Genomic DNA, 23,382 nt, shown 5'->3' with positions numbered 1-23,382 from the left:
CACAAAACCACCAAAAATAAAAAAATACCTATTTTAAACTATCTCAGAATATCACTGTCTACATCATACTAAAAGTTAAGTTAAAGATTTAAGTAGTCCTGAAAATCCATAATTAAGTCCTAAAACCAGTCCTTTGTAGATACTGTTCAATAAAGCCATTTTCATTTGTTGCTATGATACATATTAAATAAAATAATATCAAAAATGGTACACCTAACAGATCTGGCAAGCCTGAGACACACCAATGCACTGCACTTGGTACATTTACTGAGACACATCACTGTGTACAGTGTATGATGTTGGCCCTCAGGGCTTCCATTCAGATCAATAACCTTTATAAAAGTTCTGACCTTTAGGTAGGCGGACATCTCTGTAGCTAGCACCTAACATTGGGATTTCTGCTATTAAGAAATCTTTTACTGATAAAGATACATGAAACTGGGGCTTTTTTGAATTTTAAATTCCTGTAATACTTGTCAGGTTGCTTTGCATAATTTGCTCTATAGCTCTATCCAGTTATTTAACATTGTTCTAAAATACCGCAAATACATTTTTGTGGTCACATCTGCATTTAATACATGTGAAAAATAGAAGTGAGCTGACGTAAATCAATATGCTGTAAATGCACCATAGGACCATGATGCGTCTCTTATGAATTCACTGACAAATCTACACGGCACTCCTTTAGTATTACATAGCCATTTCATTTGTCGAATCTCTTACAATGCTCTGCCACTCTACCCAGATATGTGCAGAGCTCTGAGAAAAGAAAGAGCAGATTTATCTTGATCTCTATAAAAAAAAAAAAAAAAGAAAGATTTAAGGTAAAAAAGCCAGCGGTTTATTAAACTGTGTCCATTGTCTGTCAGCCGTGTTAACTTAAAACTGTCAGGGAAGAGATAAGCAGTGTCACGTTTGTATGGAGGTACCTTTGCATTCCTATTCTCTGCTGCACTTGGTTTGGAATTCAAATTATATATATTTTTATCTTCACGGCCTTCCAAAACGGTAATATTACAAGCATAAATAGAAGGATGATAAAACTGATAAAAATTGCTACATGCGCTGGCATATATGCATATTGTCGAATTAAGGCGATTTAAAAATGCAACTATCCCAAGATATATTCAGAAAGGCTGATTTAAGCATACTGCTTCCTTCTCTGCTTTCTCTTAGCCAATATATATCTTTTCACTTGTATTTTTCCTTTATAACCAACTTTTCTGTAAAAAATCAATATTTTTTTTTTTTTTTTTAAATGAACACCTAACAACTAGCAGCATATAGTTTTCAAAAACAACAGAACCAATAAACTCAGGGAAAGATAATATAATGTGCAACATTTCCTACTGGTCTAATCACCTAGCAACCAATCAACAAGTAGCATTTACAGGTCACCTGTTTAAAATCTTATGGGTTGCTATGGGTTACTGCACCTGGACAAATTTTGTGCCTTTTATTACATACATGGGTTAGGGACCATTTCAACACCTATGTTCCTGGGTTTGTAAATGAGCTTTAGTGTCCCATGCACTACATATGAACAATGTACCAAAACATTTCTAAAAGGAGAGCGCTTTACCTAACCATAGGATGAATTGGATGAGTGGCTACTGGGATGTAAAAGTCATATTTTTTTCTCAAAATTGCCTTCTAACATTTGCTGTAGTCCTACTATACATACTTTATAGTCAAACCCGTAAAACTGTCCTGTTTCTATGTATCCCTATAGAAGCATATTTTTGTGTCAAGGGCTAATTTATTTTATATGGAGCAGTGTGCAAAGCTTTAGCATTTTAGTTTGCAAGCAAGTACAAAAAGAGTTCTGCATGTGACTTAAAATTGTGGTTGCCAGGAGTTTCTGATGCATATTCTGCCTTGCTTACATATAAGGTGAAGAGCCAAAGGGTAAAACATTGCACTGCCTTGTCTGTGGTGCTCTGCTAGTGCCCCATGCATCTCTAGACCTGTTCATTTCACGATTACAAAGCTCATCTGGGTTCAGGGTTCTGCTTTATCAAGGATGTTCATCCTGTGACTCACCATCTGCTGCTGCGACACCAAATGAGAACTGTGATTGCAGGTTATTGACTGCCTGTAGGCAATGCCTTGTTTTATTGCCCGTCCTTGCTGTGGTCTTGTCTTGTCCGAGATTATGTTCTGATTTTAATGGGCATGGCATTGGTTTCAAAATAAACACATGCCATTTTACCTAAGAAATAATGACATTTTCTCTTTTGCGTACTCTGAAATCTGCCAATGGCTTCAATTTGTTCTTCTGCAGTATATTTACTAGTGCTTACTTATTTCTAGATATGCAAATCAACACAATTCTACTTAGTAATACATAGTTATAGCATCAGATATGCTTCCACTCTATAGCTGCTCTGGTTAGAAGGTTTTTTATAGGTACATTTAACCTGTACTGTAAAGACAAGGCTGTCTCTCACACAGCAATAAAACTGCCAGTCATAAATAATTTTCCCTGTCCACACATTTCTTTCAATCCTTGCATGTAGTCTTGTGCTTTGGCTTCTTTATAGTAATTATATTTTTGTGGGGAAATATCTAATTATTTTTACCCATGGAGCAGGGCATCAAAGGTAAACTTGCAGCTCCTTTATCACCTGTTACATCTCTGATGTAGTTCATACTTTCATACTAGTTGTACATCTTTGCTAGTATGACAATACTTTTATTAATGCTATGTTTTTATGTTTGTTTTGTATATTTGTTCATAAATGGTGTTCGTGTATAAAGTTTGGAGCAGTTTATTTATGCTGAATCTTTATGTCCCAGTTAACTGGCATTCCATTAATGCTCATACATTTCCTGGGGCTCAGTGGGGTGGGGTGTAAGAGAGCAATGCAACTGATCTCTAACACTCAGTAGCACAGAACACATTCTGATGAACTGATACAATGATCACAGCGGGAATTGATTTGATAAATATGTCAGTTCCACACGGAAGTGTCAAGGAAGGTTGTGGCCACTTTTATAAAACCAAAAAATAGGAAAATAGTTATACTTTCTTCTCTAAGCCAATACTAATAAAATGTGAATCTTTAAAATCTAATGAGGGTCACCTCCAGTCTCCCACAGTAACAGCCTGGTTCCTTGGTTCCTGTAATTTGCACTTTAATTAAAGTTAACCCTGCAACTTAAAAGGCGCTGAACCCACCCAAAATTGTAAAGATTGCATTAAACTCTGGGAGTGATTGGCACATTGCTGGGGCATATCAATGGCAGGGTCAGAACAAAATGAGGTATGGCCATAATGCTTCCTAGAAGTGCTAGGTTGATGTCTCTGTAATATACTAATATGCACGTTTATATGGCATTTCCTGTGTGTAATCCTGCAGCTGAGTGTAATTTGTGTGATTTGTGCTCTGTAAATAGTCTATTTCCTATTTCATTACATACCGAATTTGCTGATATTCACCTCTACTTAAAAAAAAAAAACCCTTACATGTGTCATGTAGGGCATTCTCCAAAAATATGCAATAAATATTGTCTCAAGCTTTTACCTTTATAGACTAATTCCGATTATGGTAAATAAGTTGTCACCCACACATTTTATTTAAATTACATGTAAATTCAGAGATGCAAGTTATACATTTTTTTTTCTAAATGCTAAATGCTATTTATATTATTAAAGAGGTTAATGTGGCTAATGGCACTAGGCATGTTTTAAAGCATTCAGACATCCCCTCTCTAATAAACCCTTTCCCAGTACAGACTGCTTGTTTGTTATATAGAGTATTGTTTTTGTTTTTTTCTTTCCTTTTGGAAATATAAATGGAAGTGGTAGGTAATGCCCTCTCTGCCTCTTGGAGAAAACTGGAGCCATAAAAATAACAAACGGCGTGTATTTGCTAGAGTGTCAAAGTTATGAGTTTATTTTGTAATGATGTGCTCCTGCTTTCATGAGGTAAACTGGCCGTGGCGGAGGTGTTATTAGTAATATGGACTCAGTGGAGCAGAAAGCAGAGTGACCGAGAGATCAGTGTATCAGTCAGCAAGAGGGCAAATGGGAAGAGACAGCAGGAGAATGAGAAAAGAGCAGAGCTGTTGCTTGCATATAAACCCTTTTACTGCTGGAGTGGGCCTGCTGCAGGATACCGTGCAGATGATGCAGAGTAATAAATGCGCATACTCGGGTCTTTTACATCAGATGCTTTGCCGAATCCACGCTACAGTCCTGTATTTCAAGGACCATTGCTTGTTTATAACATTATTACCTTTTTGTGTGATGCATATTAACTGTGAAAGGCACATAGCCCAGGTCGGAATGTTCTGTATAATAACAAAGACTCTTAAGTATTTATTGTGCTCTCAGATTTTCATGTATGTTATTGCAAAAAATTTTTTTAGTGATTTCAGTTCTCGGTTTGGATATATTAAATTAAAGCCCCATACTAAAAGAGGACTGACATATCACAGATCTATGATTCATATTTGTAATATTTTATTACATTTAACCACCCAGTTTTTACATTTCAACCTACATCCCACTGCCAGTTTTGTTATCACACTCCAACCACAAAGGGAGTAGGGAGAGGACCCAAATTTGGCCATCTCTGTGAATAAGAAATGAAAAACAAAAAAGGTTTCTATACCTAATCTAACACTGTCCACAAACTTAAAATATGAATGCATTGTGACGTTTGCTCCCCTAAACATTTCAGTTGTATTTTTAGTAAATCTGAAGCCCTGATCGTATTTGAGCTTATTTTCTTACAAAGAGCTCAATAAACAAAATAAATATGTGCCATTGCACTTTCAGATCTGGTGAGGAACATGGTTTCAGTAGACCCAACAATAAGGTTATGTTCCTTTGGTCCCATTTGTAGCCATGCAAGCATCTGTATTGGTATAATTTGGTTCAGATGGCACCAGTATCAAAATATGCACTGACTAGCACATCTAGGGCATGTCTATAAAACCATACTGCTTTTGATGTCCTTCTTAAACAGCAGTACTCTATACCTATTGCTGTTAACAAGGTGTGAAGCAAGTAGCCTATATTAGTAATATATGCTGCTGATCAAAATAATACTTTCTTGTGTGCTAGGAAATGTAAGAGTTTATAGGGAATATTACAGTTGTTTTTTTAAGGCATGTAGCAGCAGCAACAAAGGGAAGATCAGTGATATTACAGTTAAAAAGGGAGACATTTATACAGTATTTAAATCAACACTAACTTTTTATTGTTGTAAAAATGTGTATTTAGCTGAACCCAGCGAAAGAGCACAAAACAGAAATCTGTAGAAATAAGAGCATGAATTGTGTAACTGTTATAAATACACTGCTACACATTCTTCTCAGGATTTAGGTAAGGTAAGTCCCTGAACAATTGCCTAGTAGTTGGACAGGTTTCATTTGGACAAAACGGTTGAACCTGATGAACTGCTTTTTTCAACCTCAACTACTGCTTTACTCAGTTAATGGAACATTCAGGTTGGTTGGTATGGTTCAGTGTGTATAAATGTGCATAAATCACAGACCTTACAACAAAACACGACCTACTTCCTAAACTAATAAGTTAGTTATGTATCTTCCTGCAAAATAAAATTGATCTTTGAGAGTGATTACTTATTACATTATACAGGGGAGTGAAGAGAATAAATATGCAACAAACTTTCACAAACTATGAAACAAACTTTCACCACTGGAAATTAAGTGACAGTTGTTGATCCATACTGTCCAGTTCCTCTCTGTAATAGCAATAGCTGCACAGCTGTGCCACTGACAATCTAGTTATCAGGAAATGACTGAACAATATATAAATATATAGAGAGTATAATAAGGGAGTTTGTGGTTCAAATTTCTTTCTTTACTTTTTAAAAGCAGTACTTGCTTATTAACCCAAATGTAGTTTAATATTTTATATATTTAAAGAAATATTAAATTGTATCATTTATAAAAATAGATTTCAGTTAGACTCATTGGTTGATATTTTATTAGAAATATGCAAAAGTGGGTTAATTGTATTCACTTGTGTGCAGACTCATTCATCTTATTACTCATTCATACTTATTTGTAAGCAACAGAATATCTATTTCTTTGTTTTGAAAGGTCCTTGGCCGAGAGGTATACACATCAAACAACCAGCTGGGTGGCATCCAGATAATGCACAACAATGGAGTAACACATAGCACTGTGTATGATGATTTTGAAGGGGTGTACACAATTTTGCAGTGGCTTTCTTATATGCCCAAGGTAAGTATGTAAACTGTAAATGTAGTAGTGGGTCTACTATATGGCATGCCAAAAATTTGAGGGGCAGAATTAATTTACCCCCATGATTAAATGATATTAAACTGTGGAGTTCCTGGTCATCCTTATTTGTAGCTTCTGAATTATTTAACTTTAGCTGTCCAGTTTGGCACATAAATCACAACCAAGTTCACACTGAATTTTTGGTTTTCATCATACACAATTCAGATAGCACGGCAATAAATTGAATGTTTAGGTATTGTTTTATAAAGGGCTATAAATTTAGTTTACTGAACTCCTTGATAAGAAAGCTTAGTTATATTTGTCCATGATGCACAATAATGAACTGAATTTACCAAGGTCTTTCTTCATCATGAACACACCATTGCATACTCTCTTAAAGGGGACCTGTCATCCAAAGAAATAATTCAAAATTCTTTTCTATTGTGTTTGTTAAGCAAAATAAACTTCACTCACACTATATAAGTAATATAAACCTTGTTTTCTTCAATCCTGGAATTACACACTCACAGCAAATAGGCAGGTGCCATTTTGTGGACACTGTTATTAAAGCAAACTTTGTATCACCCCAAAATCTTGTGTGCCAGAATGGGGGACCAGATGCCCATGCCCATGCCCATGCACTGGCTACAAAATTAGATGGTTAGGAGGGAAGGGGAACGTGAGAGCTGAATTGAAAGTTAAAATACTTTTCTGCTCCGCCTCTATGCCTTAGGCATAGAGGCAGGGCAAGCAATATATGATTGACAGCTGGGATTTTTAAATGCCTTTATAATGAGTTTGGATGTGTTAATATAGAAATGAATTTGGGCTTCTTGTTTAATTTGAAAAGTACTTTTATGTCTGGGTGACAGGTCCACTTTAAAGATGAACATTAGAATACTGAAAACTAAGAAATTCTGCTCATGAATGTCTGCCTTTTTGTTGTTGTTTTTTTTTTACAGTGTGTAGCCAGTCCTGTTCCTATTCTGACACCAAAGGATTCTATTGAAAGACTTATAGAATTCACTCACACCAAAGCTCCTTATGATCCACGATGGATGCTGGCAGGACGCCCCCACCCCAGTATGTATTCTTTAATCAGTTATTAGAGGTTTGATTTCTTTAAAGAGGTTGTAAACCTGAAAATCGAATTTTGCATAATGAAGGATAATATTCTCATATTGAGCAATTTTACATTCTGTGTTTATTACATATGAGCAGTGGTTTTAAAGGTGATTTGCAATCCTAATCCCTAATGAAAGCAGTATCTGTCTCTTCCTTTTCACTGAATTTCTGGTTCTGACTCTTAATATAAGGTAGCAGGAACAAGCAGGTTAACAAATATAGAGATCTGAGACATTATGAGAAACTGAGTCTTGGCTGGAGCGGAATGATATGTTACATTGTTTCAAGATTCAGAACTAGTACAGAAATGACAAACAAATACAACAATTGCAATTATATCTACAAAAAAAGAAACCAAACCATTTACATTGTTTACTTAACTATATTGGGAAGTTGCTTAGAAAATAGATGAAAACATGGTAAAGTAAAGCATTTGAAACAATATTTTTTAAACAACTATATATGTTGCATTATTAAGTTTTTCCATGTGCATTTCTTCCTGCAGAAATAATGCTGTTTTTGTTATTCACCCCCACAGCAGCCTACCTTATTGCTTTTTGGCCAGACCTGTATTTAAATGTTGAATGCTTGTGTAAATGTATTTGTATATTTGCCTAGAATAACAATAACAAGCAACAAGAACTTTAGAGGGACATTGTAATCCATTTTTTACCATATCGCAAAAAATCACATTTAAAACATCTCTTCCCTTTGCGATAATTTCAGTATTAAAGATATAAGTAGATACATTTTTACTGTATAGCACTGTTATATAGATTTTGGGACCTGTACAACAATTCTGTGAACTTGATGGCATACATAGCCACAAATAATTTTAGCTTTAGCATAACAGCCATCTTATTTGAGAACAGAGGATCAGGAATGAATGAAATATGTTTTTATTTAATATGATACTATACCTGTAACACAATCGAATGAATAGTATTGCTGCTTTTTGGAATATTTTGGTTTACAGGTTTATACATGGTATGTTCTGTTGAAAATAATGCTATACCTCATATTTCATGGGCATTTGTTGAGAGGAACATTTTAGCATTTTTCTAAACAGGCAATATCATATGTGCATTATTTCCCTAGAATTCTGAAATTCCGTTAATAATGGTATTTATAGCAGACTGTCTTGCTGAGGTTTGGCAGGGACCAGAAGGCATAATGTGTTTAATCCATCACTGTGTTTTTAGATGAAGATGTTAAATTAGATGCAAATACTGCAATAAAATAAGGCCACATTCTTTCAGTAAGTTTTTAAAGGAAAACTATACCCCCATAATGAATACTTAACCAACAGAGAGTTTATATCATATTAAGTGGCATATTAAATAATTTTACCAAACTAAAAAATATATATCGGTAAATATAGCACTTTTATATCTTTTTACCTTGAGCCGCCATTTTTTAATGGTCTGTGTGCTCCCTCAGAGATCACCTGACAGGAAATCATGCACCTCTGACTGTAACAGGAAGAAGTGTGGGAGCAAAAGACAGAGCTTTATTCATTCATTGGCTGAGGTGACCTAACATATATGTGTGCCCTTGGTTTGTTTGTGTGCATTGCGAATCGTTTGATCCCAGTGGGTGGAACTTTGTATTTAAAATGACAATTTCTATTTAGAAATAAATAATGGCACAATATATTTTTATGATAATGGTTTATTTATGAAGCAGAGTTTTACATATGAGCTGTTTTATAAGACATATTTTTTATAAAGACCTACATTGTTCATGGGAATATTTTTCCTTTAAACACTTCTGTTGTGCCTACAAACATGCTGCCATCTTGGTTGTCTGTATTGTTACTATGATATCTGAAACTACACCTGTTATTACAAGCATGCAAAACATTTTTGTTTCTTGGTATTACTTTACAGTACTGTATGTTTTAGCTTATGTAAGCTTCTTACAGTCTAACTTGTAATTAACTTCATATACTTTTGTTCTCTTTACACAAATGTATGCTTTGACTATGTATTTATGTGCATATTGTGCCCAGCTTACATAAAATTTTTCATACTTTTATATCTATTAGTAAAAAAAAATGAATTTTTTTCTGCCTATAAGTTGATTTGCACTTTACCACTTGCTAAAGCTAAATGACAACCCCACCTAAAAATTGCCTTGAAACCCAGAAAGAGCAGAATGAGAAAACTGAAATGAGATTTGTGGTTAGCTCCATTTTCTGCATTTGGATAATATTTTTACATTCCCTATGCGACCATTCATCCTCCTGTCTGAAGTGCTAGCCCCAGCCAGGCTCCAAATCAAGTGGCTTTCAAATTTTAATTTAGTGGAGGCGTTAAGAAAAGCAGATGATTCTCAGTGATAAGTTAGAGCAGATATCTCCTAGGTGAAAAGTTAAAGCCATTTATTAGAGAAGATAGTGCTGTGAGATTCTTCAATGTGACGCGAGACGCTAGGCCAGAATCTAAGCCATCAGCTGAGACACATGATACAAAGATAGGTTTGGAATGGATGCTCGTACTTTACACTGGGGCCAAGACGCCTGGAATGTAGAACACAGTAATTACAAGTTTTTTTTTCCACGATAAAACACTCTTGCCTGCCACTTTAAGTCAGGAAAGGTTACCGCACTCGGAGACTCTCTTTTAATTGGTTTTGGGCATATGATTTCAGAGGTTGGGGTTCAAATGAATCTGTTCTTTGCTTAAGTTTCCTTTAGTGCTTTGGCTTGCTTTGTATTTCTGCAGCAGTTATAGACATGTAGCTGTAGAGCTGTAAAATAGCCATTACCCTTGGTGTAGGCAGTGACTTTAGCTGGCTGAATGAAATGTGCCTTTAGGAATACAACATCTAAGCTTAAGTAATTAGGGCTGTTTCTTTACCTACACAGTATGCAGTTGATTTCATTATAATATAGGTAAGCTTTGTTTTCTTCAAATGTATCATAAACAATATCAAAAGGTAAAAACATATGTAAAGAAAAATACTTTCACTTGTATAGATAAAACTGGTTATTTTAATAATCTACATGAGAGAGTGCTTATACACGTCACTTATGACACTTTTTAATAAAGCCCTTGTTCATTAAATCGGTATCTCACAGTTGTAAAAGACATTGAAATTAAAGGGTGCAAGTGTACAGAGGTATTCATGTTTATTCTCCTTTGTCAATGGCTAGTCTTATTTATAGCTGGACCAGTAAAGAGGGTTACATTAAATGAGATAATTGCAGTCCCACATTTGGGAAAATTATTGATCCTTTGCTACTTATGCGATGCTGCTTCCAACTTGTAGCTGAAAGACATGTCATTGCAGATGTTCTGTGAGAATTTCCCCACACAGTAACCTAGATGGCATCATTGTTCATTCTGATGTCTGTACTAAGCACAAGGGATTTATCAGCAAGACAGTCTTCAGAGGTGCACAGAAGCTACAAATGAATAGATCCACCTTCTTGGTCTCAAATGTCCAACTGTACTTTACCCTAGAGACCAGAGGCTTTTATGATGGTGGACAGGCCTGTAGCTACAGGGATCTTAGCAGGTTGATCACGTTGACTGCATATAGTTAGCACATAGTAAACTGTAGTGTTATACACAGCTGGGTCTCTGCTGTTGTCTGGTAATGAATACAGTACTTATATGAGTCAGAATATAAACTATGGTTCTAGCTATTGCACCATATATACCTTCAGTCAGTAATATAAAGCAGTATATTCAGTCAATATCTCCTGCACAACGGGATGCTGCATCTTCAAGAAAGAATTACTGCATGGTCAGCTAGACACACAGGGAAGCCACCAGCTGCAGACCCCTGCTCAACTTCATGTTTCTTACCTATTAGTCTTGTAACTGAATTAACCCATGGCTGATACTAAACAAATGAAAAAAATGATCTTGCTACTATTGTTATGCCTTACAACTTACAATTATATATTACTTATAATGTCTGACAATATCTTTCCAAGCCATTTTTCAGACCAATAAATATTTAGTTACTTAAAAGAGAAGTGTGAGGCCTTTATCAGGCCTTTTTGATACAAAGGAAAAAACTCTGCAATTCATAGTTCATGATTGTTCTCATGTACATCCTCTTTAGAATACATATAACAAAGAACAACAAAGAACAGAAATACTCAAAAATGTTTCACCTATTCTACTTCTTGTTATTGTGCATACTAACAGTCGTTTCCGTTCAGTCTTTCTGATTGCATTCATTTTGTATGGCTTTAAAAATACACTGTTTATAATTGCAGGGATATTCTGATTTGTGCTCTTTACAGAATAAGCTGTGTTAAGATATGTTAGTCCTGTGGATCAAATTGTTTGCTGCAGTATATATACACCATAGACGTGTTCACCAGAAGAACAGACTAACAGATTTTACTGGCAAATACCTAAAGCAGATTTATGCCACATCAGTGCCCAATTTACACAAATACATTGATGTGATGATGTCAGATTAGGGAAATTAATACTTTATACCTCTAGCTGCCAGGAGTAGCCTGTGTTCCCACCTATAAAATATGTTTTTTGTAAAGGAACAGATTTTTTTTTTGTCAGAATTGCAGCATTGATTTAGGGGTTGTTCCCACATTTTGATGTTGATTTAGGGTCTGTTATTTATATACACGCAAGCTTCCTTATGAATATCTAATATACAGGTGAAACTGACAAACCATTGTGATGATGATGACATAACATATGAACTTATATATGAAGGTAAAAAAACTTCACCTATCTGACAGTTCAATTAGATAAATACAATTTATGTACATGTTATCTGTTCACCAAAGTGCAGAATGTAAGGTCGTGGTTACATTACAATGGTAAAAGTTGAATATTTTTGTTTTTATTCCATCTTCCCCACCAGTCACAGTGTTGGGAAAGAAAGGGGTCAAGCAATCTTACAATCTGCTCCTATTAACACTTGAACAATTTGTTCTGATAAGCAGATAAAGGGACAATTAGTTGCTTGATAAATACTGTACTTTATGGAATATCATGCCTACAGTCTGTAAAGTTTTGTTCCCTTGGACACAATACTTATTTGATAAATAGTATCCATTATTCTCTGCTAAGACCCAGTTGTGAATTTTTTTGTGTTTAGATTGGCATAACTACAATGTCACAATTCACCACAATTAGTTATGGACAGTTTTTACGCCATAGACTGGTAAAAATATTCCCAAGCCATAGTTTCCCATGTTTGCTCAGTGTTTAATCTATTCCCATTATTTACTGCAGGAATCTCCAACAAATCTAGACCATCCTTGAAAAAAGCCATAGATACAAAGTGTAGATATAGTACTATTTCTAGATTTGCGTCTCAAAGAGTTGTGGGGTATTTAAATTAATGTATATGAGTTGTTTTTGTCCTATATTTAAATAAATCAACATGTAACAGTCAACAGAAAATTAATACATTTAGTTTTTCTCTCTTGCAGCTCAGAAAGGGCAGTGGCTGAGTGGCTTCTTTGACTATGGTTCTTTCATGGAGATCATGCAGCCATGGGCACAAACTGTAGTTGTTGGAAGGGCTAGGTAAGTAAAAAAGATATTTAATGTTTATTAATAAAGATGGGTGCCCATTTGTGGGCATAACAAGTTTGACATTTCTTTAAGGACTTTGACATCACCCTTATCTGCAGTATTTGAATGTTTAGTAATTTAGCTAAAATAAACAAGAAGCTATAATGGTGAGCCTGTTTGCACAGTGCGTATTCCTTACTTTGGGGACAGTGCTAAAATAAGGTATTGTTAAAAGGCAAATGTAGTGCCTGCAGCAACAGAACAAATTATTATAAGCCCTTATAATAATTCTAACATTGCTAACATATATATAATATGTACTATTATTTTTACCTTATGGAGACTTGCTTGTGTCATATCTTTATTATATTTAATATGTGTATATTATATATATATATATATATATATATATATATATATTCACAAACGAGGTATGGAAGACTTCATCTGGTTTCTAAATCCTGACTTTATTTTCCAATATACTGTGCATACCAGTCACACTGAACTTCACCTTTAAGTTACCTTTTAGTATGTTATAGGATACCCTATTCGTAGAAACTTTACAATTGGTTTTCATTGTTTATTTTTTATAGTTTCTTTCTCTCCCTGTCTCTTTTCAGCTTTCAAATGGGGGTCACTGACCCCAGCAGCCAAAAACTATTGCTCTGTAAGGCTACAATCTTATTGTTATTGTTACTTTTTATTACTTATCTTTCTATGCAGGCCCTCTACTATTCATATACCCTTCTCTCATTTAAACCACTGCATGCTAAAATACCAACTACACAGCTGCTAACCAAAAAGCTAAATAACTAAAATACCATAAAAAATGACCAATTGCATATTAGTTTTAAGAGTACCATATGTCCAGTATATAGATCAACCCAGTGGTCTAAGCAGCCCATTTTACCTTCAATTGTGTAGATCAGGGGTTCTAAAACTGTTCTTACATGTATCACAGTAAGTATCTGAAAATATCAACTTAAATTACAGTTAGGGGTACAGTTTCCACAGACTGTATTTAAGTCAGTATCTGTAGACTAATCAACTCACCTTGCAGTCAGTATTCACAATTATCAGTATTCTGAAATAAGACATAACAAATTAAATGTAGTAGCATTTGCACAAGCCTAGTCATTTGTATCTTTGCTTAGGTGTTGCTCCCCTCCGATGGGAACATCATTAGCTAGAAAGTTATTACTAGACCGCTGTTGGCTGAACTGAGAAGGCTTTTGGTAACAGTCATCATATAACATAGAAGTTTTATTCATTTCACAATGGGGAATAAACAAATTATTCTAGTGGCCACACTCAGAATTCTGCGAATCATCCTTTCAGCAACTTAAAAATAAAAGTTAAGTAACTTAATTATTGAAAATATCATCATCCCTGATTGCAGAAATAATTTCCTTTTGTATTTTTTAATTCAGCTATTCATATTATAGAGAAATGAAACATATTTTTTAAGCCTTAGAGTTATATAGAGATATCTCATTAGAGGAGGTTATGGATGCAGTAAATAGTCTGTCAGGAGGAAAAAACCCTGGTCCTGATGGGCTCCCGCCTGAATGATATAAACAACACTTAGAATTCATTGCACCTATACTATGTTCTATATACAATAGCATGACATCGGACACACACCTTCCAGACTCTTGTTATGGGGCATACATTACTCTGATCCCAAAAGAAGGCAAACCTCCATATAAGTGTGAATCGTACAGACCTATATCACTGCTTAATTGTGATGTTAAGATCTTTGCCATAATCCTAGCACTGAGACTAGGGAGGGAGTGATATGAGATCTGATACACCCAGATCAGACTGGATTCATGCCAACCAGAGCAACTGATATAAACAGTAGGCAACTATACAATAATCTGTGTGTACAACACCAAAATTCAGGGACCAGAATAGCTGTAGCTCTAGATACAGAGAAAGCGTTTGACACTGTATACTGGCCCTACTTCTGGGAAGTCCTTACCTGTTACGGCTTTGGATTCATGGGATGGGTTAAGGCCCTCTACACACGACCTCATGCCAAGGTCCTAGTGGCTGGCATGCTTCCGCAAGTCATACATCTTAAGCGAGGGACCAGACAGGGCTGCCCACTATCACCAATGCTCTTTGCCCTAGGAATTGAACCCTTAGTGACCCAGATTTGTGAGAAACGAGAAATTGTGGGGCTTCAATTAGGAGACTTTATAGAGAAAGTGTCATTGTATGCTGATGACATGCTTTTATACCTAGCAGACTGTAAAACCTAATCCAACTATTAACAGAATTTGGAAAATATTCTGGACTTAAAGTCAACTATGAAAAGTCATTAATTTTTCCAATAGATGGCCTCCCACCAAAAAGCCCCTGCACTATTGCATAATTAAGTGTTGTTTTTTAATTAACATACTTAGGAATAAAGATCCATAATGATATAAAAAGGTATGAACAATTAAACATTTTACCTGTTCTCACTCAGCTATGGGAAAGAACCTCAGTCTGGCCGAATCTCCCCCTATCAGTCCCTGGGAAAGTTAATCTTCTGAAAATGGTCTTTTTGCCAAAATTTCTCTACGTGTTTCATAATGCGCCCTTTGCACCCCCTAGAACCGTTTTTAAGGCTCTAGATACAGTTATAAGGAGTTTTGAGGTGAGCGACCCAGAATGGCCCTGCAAACACTGCAAGACCCTCTATCAGGTGGCGGATTGGCCTTACCAAACTTCCAGATATACTTCCTCGCCACCCAATTGGTGTACGTGCACTGGTGGCTAGTCCCAAGGCTAGACAACAAAGTGCTTATTCTAGAAGCCACCATTTCAGGTTCACTAGAGTCCATATCTGAATTACCTTATAGGGGTATTTCCCCAAACTACAGAACAACACCCCCCATGAGAACAGTAGTAGAGTCTTTTCAGACAGCGCTCAAAATATCCCAAAATAGACAATCTGTCTGGTCTAAATGGGCCCCATTGTGGGGCAAAAAAACAGTTCCCACATTTTTATTCGGTGCCCAAGATTGCCAGATGGGCAGCAGCCGGGATAAAACGTTAGTACATATTACAGCTGGTGGAGAATGTAAACAATTTAAAGGGACAGTAACACCAAAAAATTAAAGTGTATAAAAGTAATTACTATATAATGTAATGCTGCCCTGTACTGGTACAACTGGTGTGTTTTCCTTAGAAAGACTACTATAGTTTATATAAATAAAGCTTCTGTGTAGCCATGGGGGCAGCCATTTACAGGGTTACAGGTTACTTAGCAGATAACAGATAAAACCCCATTATATTCTACAAAGCTTATCTGTTATCTGCTATGTGCCTGTGGCTTTTCTCCTTTTTCCCAGCTTCAATGGCTGCCCCCGTGTTGACACAGCAGCTCATTTATATAAACTATAGTAGTGTTTCTGTTGCAAACTTACCAGTTTTACCAGTGCATGGCAACTGTACATTATATTTTAATTACTTTAAAACACTTTAATTTTTTGGTGTTACTGTTCCTTTAATACACTCCAAGCCGAGTTTTGGCTCTCAGCAAATATGCTGTTCCAATACCTCCAGTTAAGACACTCTTTCCAGTCACAATTTCGTCATAGGCCAATAGAGGTTACTGAAACCACTTTGGAGTTATACCTTCATTGACCAGAGCTATCAAAGGTTTTAACATACATGTATATTATATTAATGCAATGTAGTTGAGCAAAATCAGACAGCAGTGGTGTGAAGATATTCCAGAACTGGAGGAAGAAATGTGGAAAGATGCTGTAGCCCTAGTACCCCAATTAACTATCTCAAGCAGAGACAGATAAGTACAGATCAAATTCCTTAACAGAGTATATCTCACTCCACAAAGATTGGCTAGGATATACCCTGGGGCTTCTGAACAGTGTCCCAAGTGTCACAAAGTGGGTGGTTTCTCAACAATGCTGAATCGCCCTTGCATTTCCCAATATACTGTCACCCAGACTATGCCTCTTGGGCATCACAGACACCTTGATGCTGAGATCTCCAGCAAAACTGTGCTATTTACAATTATTTTACTATGCCAAGAAAGCGATATTGCTACATTGGAAGGCTACAGGGCCACCTGCACTGAACTTTTGGAAAAAGCTTATAAATTACTCTTTACCCGAACAGAAACTTGCATACCTAGCACATGGATGCCCTGATAAGTAAGGCCATCTGGGGAGCATGGCTAGAAGCAAATGAACCATACTAATTGTGTTTCAGACACTAGTATGGAACCCTTAGTCAGTGATGTAACTGCTTTAATGTAATGCTGATAACCTTGACACTTCCCCCTTTACCTTCTTTCCTCTCTACCATCTTCCTCTTGGTTTCTACCCTTTTTTTTTTGTCCTTGTTGTGTTTTTTCTGATATGTAAATATTGAATGCAAAATAAATATAAATGTAATTTCATTAATACCTTGTGCCATCACAATTCCTATTTGTTTCTTTGCTTATCCATCTGGATATCCTTTTTCCACACGATGCAGTGATGCTAACCCTTGGTTACTGTCCTTTTCATGTTAACTCACCTGGCTCAAAGGTACTGCAAACTTCTTGAAAAATGAGTCTCTTTCAAAGTCAGTGACATTCCTAAAAGAGAAAAGAAATAATAATAGACATAAATGTATTCTTCGGGGGATGGTTTCTGTAAGTGCCTCCAAAACTCATCTTTTGTGTGCACTGTATGTTTGGAATATATGTGCTCTTGGCTGTAAATTGTCTTTTATTGTACTCTGGCATCTTGTCCGGGGATTTGCCATAAAACAAGATGTAGCATCTTCATGTGCAGAGACTGATAAAATTTATATGAAGTATAATGGAAAACAGAAGTTGTTTTGAGTCATTTTTCCCATTCCATAAATAACTGTAATCCTCTGATAATAAGCCATCCATCATTAGCTTGCAGGCCTCTCAGTGCATAGGTTTTAAGCTGTGTGTTTGAAGCAAGTGTGACAATTAACATCTTTGTTGTGTGCTAATTTCAAATTTGTTTGGTATTTGAATAATTTTCTATGGTATTTTTAAAAATTAGCACTTAAATAGCATTCAAAATAATGTTTGCAGTTGAATGCTCTCTTTCTTAGCCAGACGTTCTTCTACATTATAGATCTGTTCCTGGGTAGAACTTCTAATTGCCCTGTTTAAAGAGCTGCTGCAAATGCATTTTTTACATGTCCTAGACCTTCATTATATTGTTGTATTATATATCTGTCATCATGGGCCACTAACTCAATTCAGTTTCTAAAGGAATTTATTGTTCACTAATGCTCTGTAATTAGTGCTTCTTGCCTGTTGCTTTTAAAAAGACTGTTGTATGTTTTGTCTTTACGGTGCCTTATTGCACAATGTCCTTAATTTACCCAATCCATGTTCTGTGGCTCAGTCATGTTCTTGGTCCAACCCATGTTAAGGTCTGTTAAAGTGCCTTACAAAAACAGACACTTGGGAGGTATCACCTATTGATTTGTGATTCTAACATTTGTTTTTGGCCTACAAAGTTTCCTTTATCCAGTGAAACCCCTCCATTGGTTGGTAATCTTCCAACACCCCTTTGACTAATAAAACCTCCACAATGTCACTGCCTTTGATAGAGATTCATTTTTCAAGAAGTACCTGAGCCAGGTGAGTTAACATGAAAAGGACAGTCACCAAGGGTTAGCATCACTGCATTGTGTGGAAAAAGGATTTCCAGTTGGGTAAGCAAAGAAACAAACAGGAAGCATGATGGCCCAAGGTATTAATGAATTTACATTAATAAAATAATATGTTTTGTTTGTTTTTATTTTGCATTTAATAACATATCAGAAAAAACACAACAAGGACAAAAAAGGGTAGAAACCTAGAGGAAGACTATAGAGAGGAAAGAAGGTAAAGGGGGGAGCAGGGGGGGGGGTTGAAGTGTCAAGGTTATCAGCATTACATTAAAGCAGTTACGTCACTGACTAAGGGTTCCATTCTAGTGTCTGAGACACAATTAGTATGGTTCATTTGCCTCTAGCCATGCTCCTCAGATGGCCTCGAACTTATCAGGGCATCCACGTGCTAGGTATGCAAGCTTTAGGGTACCAGCAATAAAGGATTAGATTTAGCGCACTCTTTTTCTTTAAAACTTCTTTTTTTTTCAAAGCAGTATCTAATTTACTTTTTGGAACATTCTATGCTAACTGTAAGAACACAAGTTCAAGTTTTCCGAATCTGAAAATGCTCCTTCCCTGTCTACACATCCAGCTCTTTTTATTATCGTTTTTTGACTCTTCAATTTCTTTTTCTCTAACTCTCTGTTTTTTTCACTGTGGCAGTGGAAAGGCAGGTGAGCGAGCTCAGAGGCGTCTGTTCTGAAAAGCTCAAATTGAAACTGCGTATGGATGGAGCCTGTAGGGCCATCCATCTCTCACACCTTTCATTTCTTGTAAATTCATTACAAACATTTAAATAGAAAAAAAAGTCCAATAAAAATGTAACTAACTCTAGACAAAGAATAAATAGGCTATTACCCTGAGAGTGTGCATGAGGGAATTATTTCACTCTACGGCCTCAGCCGCTCATGAGTCACTGGTGTTTTACACTGGATGCATACATCACTAGGCGAGTATCATCTCACCTAAATGTATAGTCTGTGTAAAAGAAAATATGAAGGCACTTTTTATTTCCTCTTTATTCCTGGCTCGCATCCTCTCCTCAGCGGAGCAATCACACCAGGCAGGTTTCTTCGACTGAATAAGATGCCATGAAATAAGAGGGAAGACAAAAAATGTCTCACTGCAATACAAAAAAAAAGGAACCAAAATAAAGAGATATGTGAGAGAAGATTACTGCAGGCACAGAATACAAGGGAAGGAGCCTGCAAGGTTCTTTTTTAAGGGCTGTTATAATATATATATTAGAAATTCATTTTACATTTTTTTTTAAAAATCTTTACAGGGATGAGATAATACACGTAAGCATAAATGGGATGTAATGTGTTTTGATCTTTCCATGCATGCAGGTTAGGAGGCATACCTGTAGGAGTGGTTGCCGTGGAAACAAGAACTGTAGAGTTAAGTGTACCTGCTGATCCTGCAAACCTGGACTCAGAAGCCAAGGTTCGTTGATATGAACATAATACTGTGACCTTGAAAAAGTAATTTATGGGCTACATTTCATTTTGCAGTGACGTACAAAATAGTCTGTGTGCTTGTGTGTTCAAAATCAATAACAGTTTTTAATATTTCAGCTAAATAGGTTTTCCCTTGATGTTACCGCACAGAAGGGACAATTTTTGCCTTTTATTTTACATATACTTTGGATGGTTCTAAAAGCCCAAATAGCCCATGTGGTATAAGTGCATCATGCATATGGGAAAATCATTTGGAACTGCCGATCTTAATGTAGGTAGCACTTGGCAAGCTATCAGTAGTAGTGTTTGGGAACTGTGCTGTATTTATTGATTTTCTTGATTTATAGATAGGATTGCTAACTAATTCATGTTTAAACTGTAAATCGAGTGAAATTATTGGGCTAGCAGCTTGGTTTATTTGTATTGATCTTAGAGCTTGCAGACATTTCATTGATCAAAATAGATTTCTTTAAGTTCCTATACACTCTGCACTTTCTCAACAGGTCAGGTTTAGGTAAAGCCTCAAGAAAAGAGGCTGCCATTTTGAGGCTTGGAAGTGAAATTTTCTTATCACCTATTCAGTTGAATATAATATTTATTGTTTCTGGGGAAATGAAAATGGCAAAAGATTTCTGTGTTGCAGTGGAATTGTTAAAGAATCAGATTTTCGTAGAGATGAAGCATATTTCCAAAGCCATTTATAATTTTAATGATTGTTAATGTTCCTTAAAAGCCTTACAGTGGATATTTTTTTTCTGTTGCATTCTAATGGTTCTCTGACACGTCCATCCAGGGCTGAGCTGTGCCTTCTGCACCAAGTGCCGGATATTGATCCAGTGTAGAAAGCAGCAGCCCTGTGGGCATAAGTGCTTTGTAAGTGTGCACTAAGGGGTGAGCACACTCTTGCCCAGTGATCCCCAACCAGTGGCTCAGAAGCAACATGTTGCTGGGCAAGCCCTTGGATGTTGCTCTCATTGCCCCCAAACCAGGTAATTATTTTTGAATTTCTGACTTGGGGGCAAGTTTTGGTTGAATTAAAACAAGATTTACTACCAAATAAAGCCTCCTTTAAGCTGATAGTGTGCATAGTGACTGCCTAATAGCCAATCTTAGCCCTTCTTTGGCACCTCCCTGATCTTTTATGGTGCTTGTGTTGCTCTCCGAGTCTTTTTACATTTGACTGTGGCTCACAAATAAGGAAGGTTGGGGACCCCTGCTCTTGCCCTTGCGCCTTCTGTATAATAAGTGACCCCTTATGTCTCTTAACTGTTAACAATAGAGTAAACTCCTTTATTGGTTTTAAAATGCTTTCATCCTAGTTCACAGAAATTCACTTTAAAGGTGGTGGTGGTTCATCCTACATAAAGGTTACTTGATACAGAAGTTGTGGGTGAATTTCAGTCTTAAGCTGGCTATGGCACTTTTAGTACTGTCTCTGGTAATGTGAAGTCTCAGTCAGCAGCATAAAGAGTATATATTATAATTGCACATTAATTCATGCACTTCACAGTCTGGGCTCTTTGGCAGCCAGTGCTGTGTGTTCCTGTTGTTTTACCTCTGATTTTGGTCAGCATGGTGGTTAGCCTTGCTGCCTTATACAGCTGGAGTCCTAGGTTCCATCCCAGCCAGTGCATTATCAACAAGAAGTTGATATGTTCCCCAATGTGCTTGCATGGGTTTCCTCCATGTTGTCCTGTTTCCTCCTACACTCCAAAAACACAGGAAGATTAATTGGCTACTGATAGCTGAATAGATCATCTTGCATGATGCTCTATTTTAGCTAACGTAGGATTTTGAAGGAAAAGCTGTTAGTGTCACAGGGCAGTGTACCTCGAGAAGCATAAGTAATAAATAACTTTTATCTTATCTTTGGTAGTGCTCACTTATGAAGGGGAATAAAGACAGGACAGTTTTTGAATTTCAGAAATTGTGTACAACAAAGTGGGAACTGAATAGATATTTCACATGGATATGTGTTACCTGATTTCTTTGTACAATCTGAATACAGATTTCCTACTTATTTGTTTTATTAGAAAACTAGTTATTACATTTTTGTATAAAAGGCTACATAACTGTTTTATTCTAAATGAGTAACTTCATTCTTTTGTACAGATAATCCAGCAAGCTGGCCAAGTTTGGTTCCCAGATTCTGCCTTTAAAACTGCTCAAGCCATCAAGGATTTCAACAGGGAAGGTCTTCCCCTTATGGTGTTTGCAAACTGGAGAGGGTTTTCTGGTGGAATGAAAGGTAATTGTTAATCAATTAATACAAAAATAAAGAATTTCTGTTTAGAGTATACGTAAAAGCAATTGCTAAGGAGTAGGAAGGGTACAATCTCCGGGGGCTGCCTAACCTAACGGTATGCAAAAAGTATATTCCCCACAGCCCCCACTGTTGAAATCATGTTGAACAAAGCGGTACACTACCCCAGTAACACATTGCACCTAAATCTGTGTAAATGTATACAAGTATAGGATCTATTACATGCTTTGGACATGGGGTTTTCTAGATAAAGGAAATTCCTGTAGTTTGGATTACCATACCTTAAGTCTGCTTAGTTAGGATCAAGCATAAGTTACTGTTTTATTATTACAAATAATAAACATAAATATATTAAAAAAAAAAAATTAAAAATCAAAATTTTTTGCTTAAAATGAACTCTTCGGGCGATGGGCTTCCAGTAATTTGGAATTTTATGGATAATGGATTTCTGCATAAGGCACCACATACCTGTTTTTGTGTATTTATTTATTGCTATAGTTGTTCCCCATCTTCTGTACTATCATTTTGTTGTAACATTGCGCAGTGTTGCATATTCATGTAGTATACATACATATTCTGCACAATGCAACCCTTGTGTGGTCAGCTATACAGGGCATTATATATATATTTCCATGGGTAGAAAATCTCAAAGTACATGAACTTCTCTTAATCTCCTCTCCCAAGCCATATTTAGCATGGTTTAATATTAAGAATGTAATGTAGTGTACTTTCCATTATAATCACAATAGTCCTTCTTATATCCAGCATGACAGGCTTTTTGCAGTAAGCAAGATGAATGCTTTAAGATGTATATGTGTTACTTAACAAGCTTTGAAATGCCATGAAATAGATTTTATTCATTGTAGCCTCATATTACAGTCATTGCTTGTACTTGCTTGCATGAGGCACAAACACACTGTGAAAACACTGTGAAAATATATATGTATATTTTTGAAGAACGTTAAGTGGAAATATCAGAACAAAAGCATTTTGTTTGTCATGCAGGACAGGATTTTGTTATCCATTATCTTGTGTATAGAAGCATGATAGCATGGTTTAAGTGTTGGTTGTCAGTCTTGGAAGCCCTTTGGGTGTTGCTTAGCAGTTTTGGTTTCAATACTGGACAGGGATTATGCAGGAAGGCAAAATAAACAATTAC

At 36.2% G+C, this 23,382-nt stretch overlaps 1 protein-coding gene across 5 annotated transcripts in view; it reads left to right on the top strand.

Annotated features, from left to right (window-relative positions):
- Nucleotides 1-23,382, top strand: part of acaca (acetyl-CoA carboxylase alpha) — a 212,370-nt gene that overhangs the window by 151,357 nt on the left and 37,631 nt on the right. For all 5 annotated transcript variants that reach the window (XM_002939656.5, XM_012957825.3, XM_012957826.3 and 2 more), the window contains 5 exons: nucleotides 6,079-6,222; nucleotides 7,185-7,305; nucleotides 12,773-12,869; nucleotides 19,850-19,946; nucleotides 22,073-22,208. In XM_002939656.5, coding sequence (XP_002939702.3) covers nucleotides 6,079-6,222; nucleotides 7,185-7,305; nucleotides 12,773-12,869; nucleotides 19,850-19,946; nucleotides 22,073-22,208 — 595 coding nt within the window. The remainder of the gene's footprint in view (nucleotides 1-6,078; nucleotides 6,223-7,184; nucleotides 7,306-12,772; nucleotides 12,870-19,849; nucleotides 19,947-22,072; nucleotides 22,209-23,382) is intronic.

This window comes from Xenopus tropicalis, chromosome 2 (genome assembly GCF_000004195.4).
Source record: "Xenopus tropicalis strain Nigerian chromosome 2, UCB_Xtro_10.0, whole genome shotgun sequence".
Classification (NCBI taxonomy): Eukaryota; Metazoa; Chordata; class Amphibia; order Anura; family Pipidae; genus Xenopus; species Xenopus tropicalis.
The sequence above is the reverse complement of the archived record's forward strand: the minus strand, read 5'-3'. Positions and strand labels throughout refer to the sequence as shown.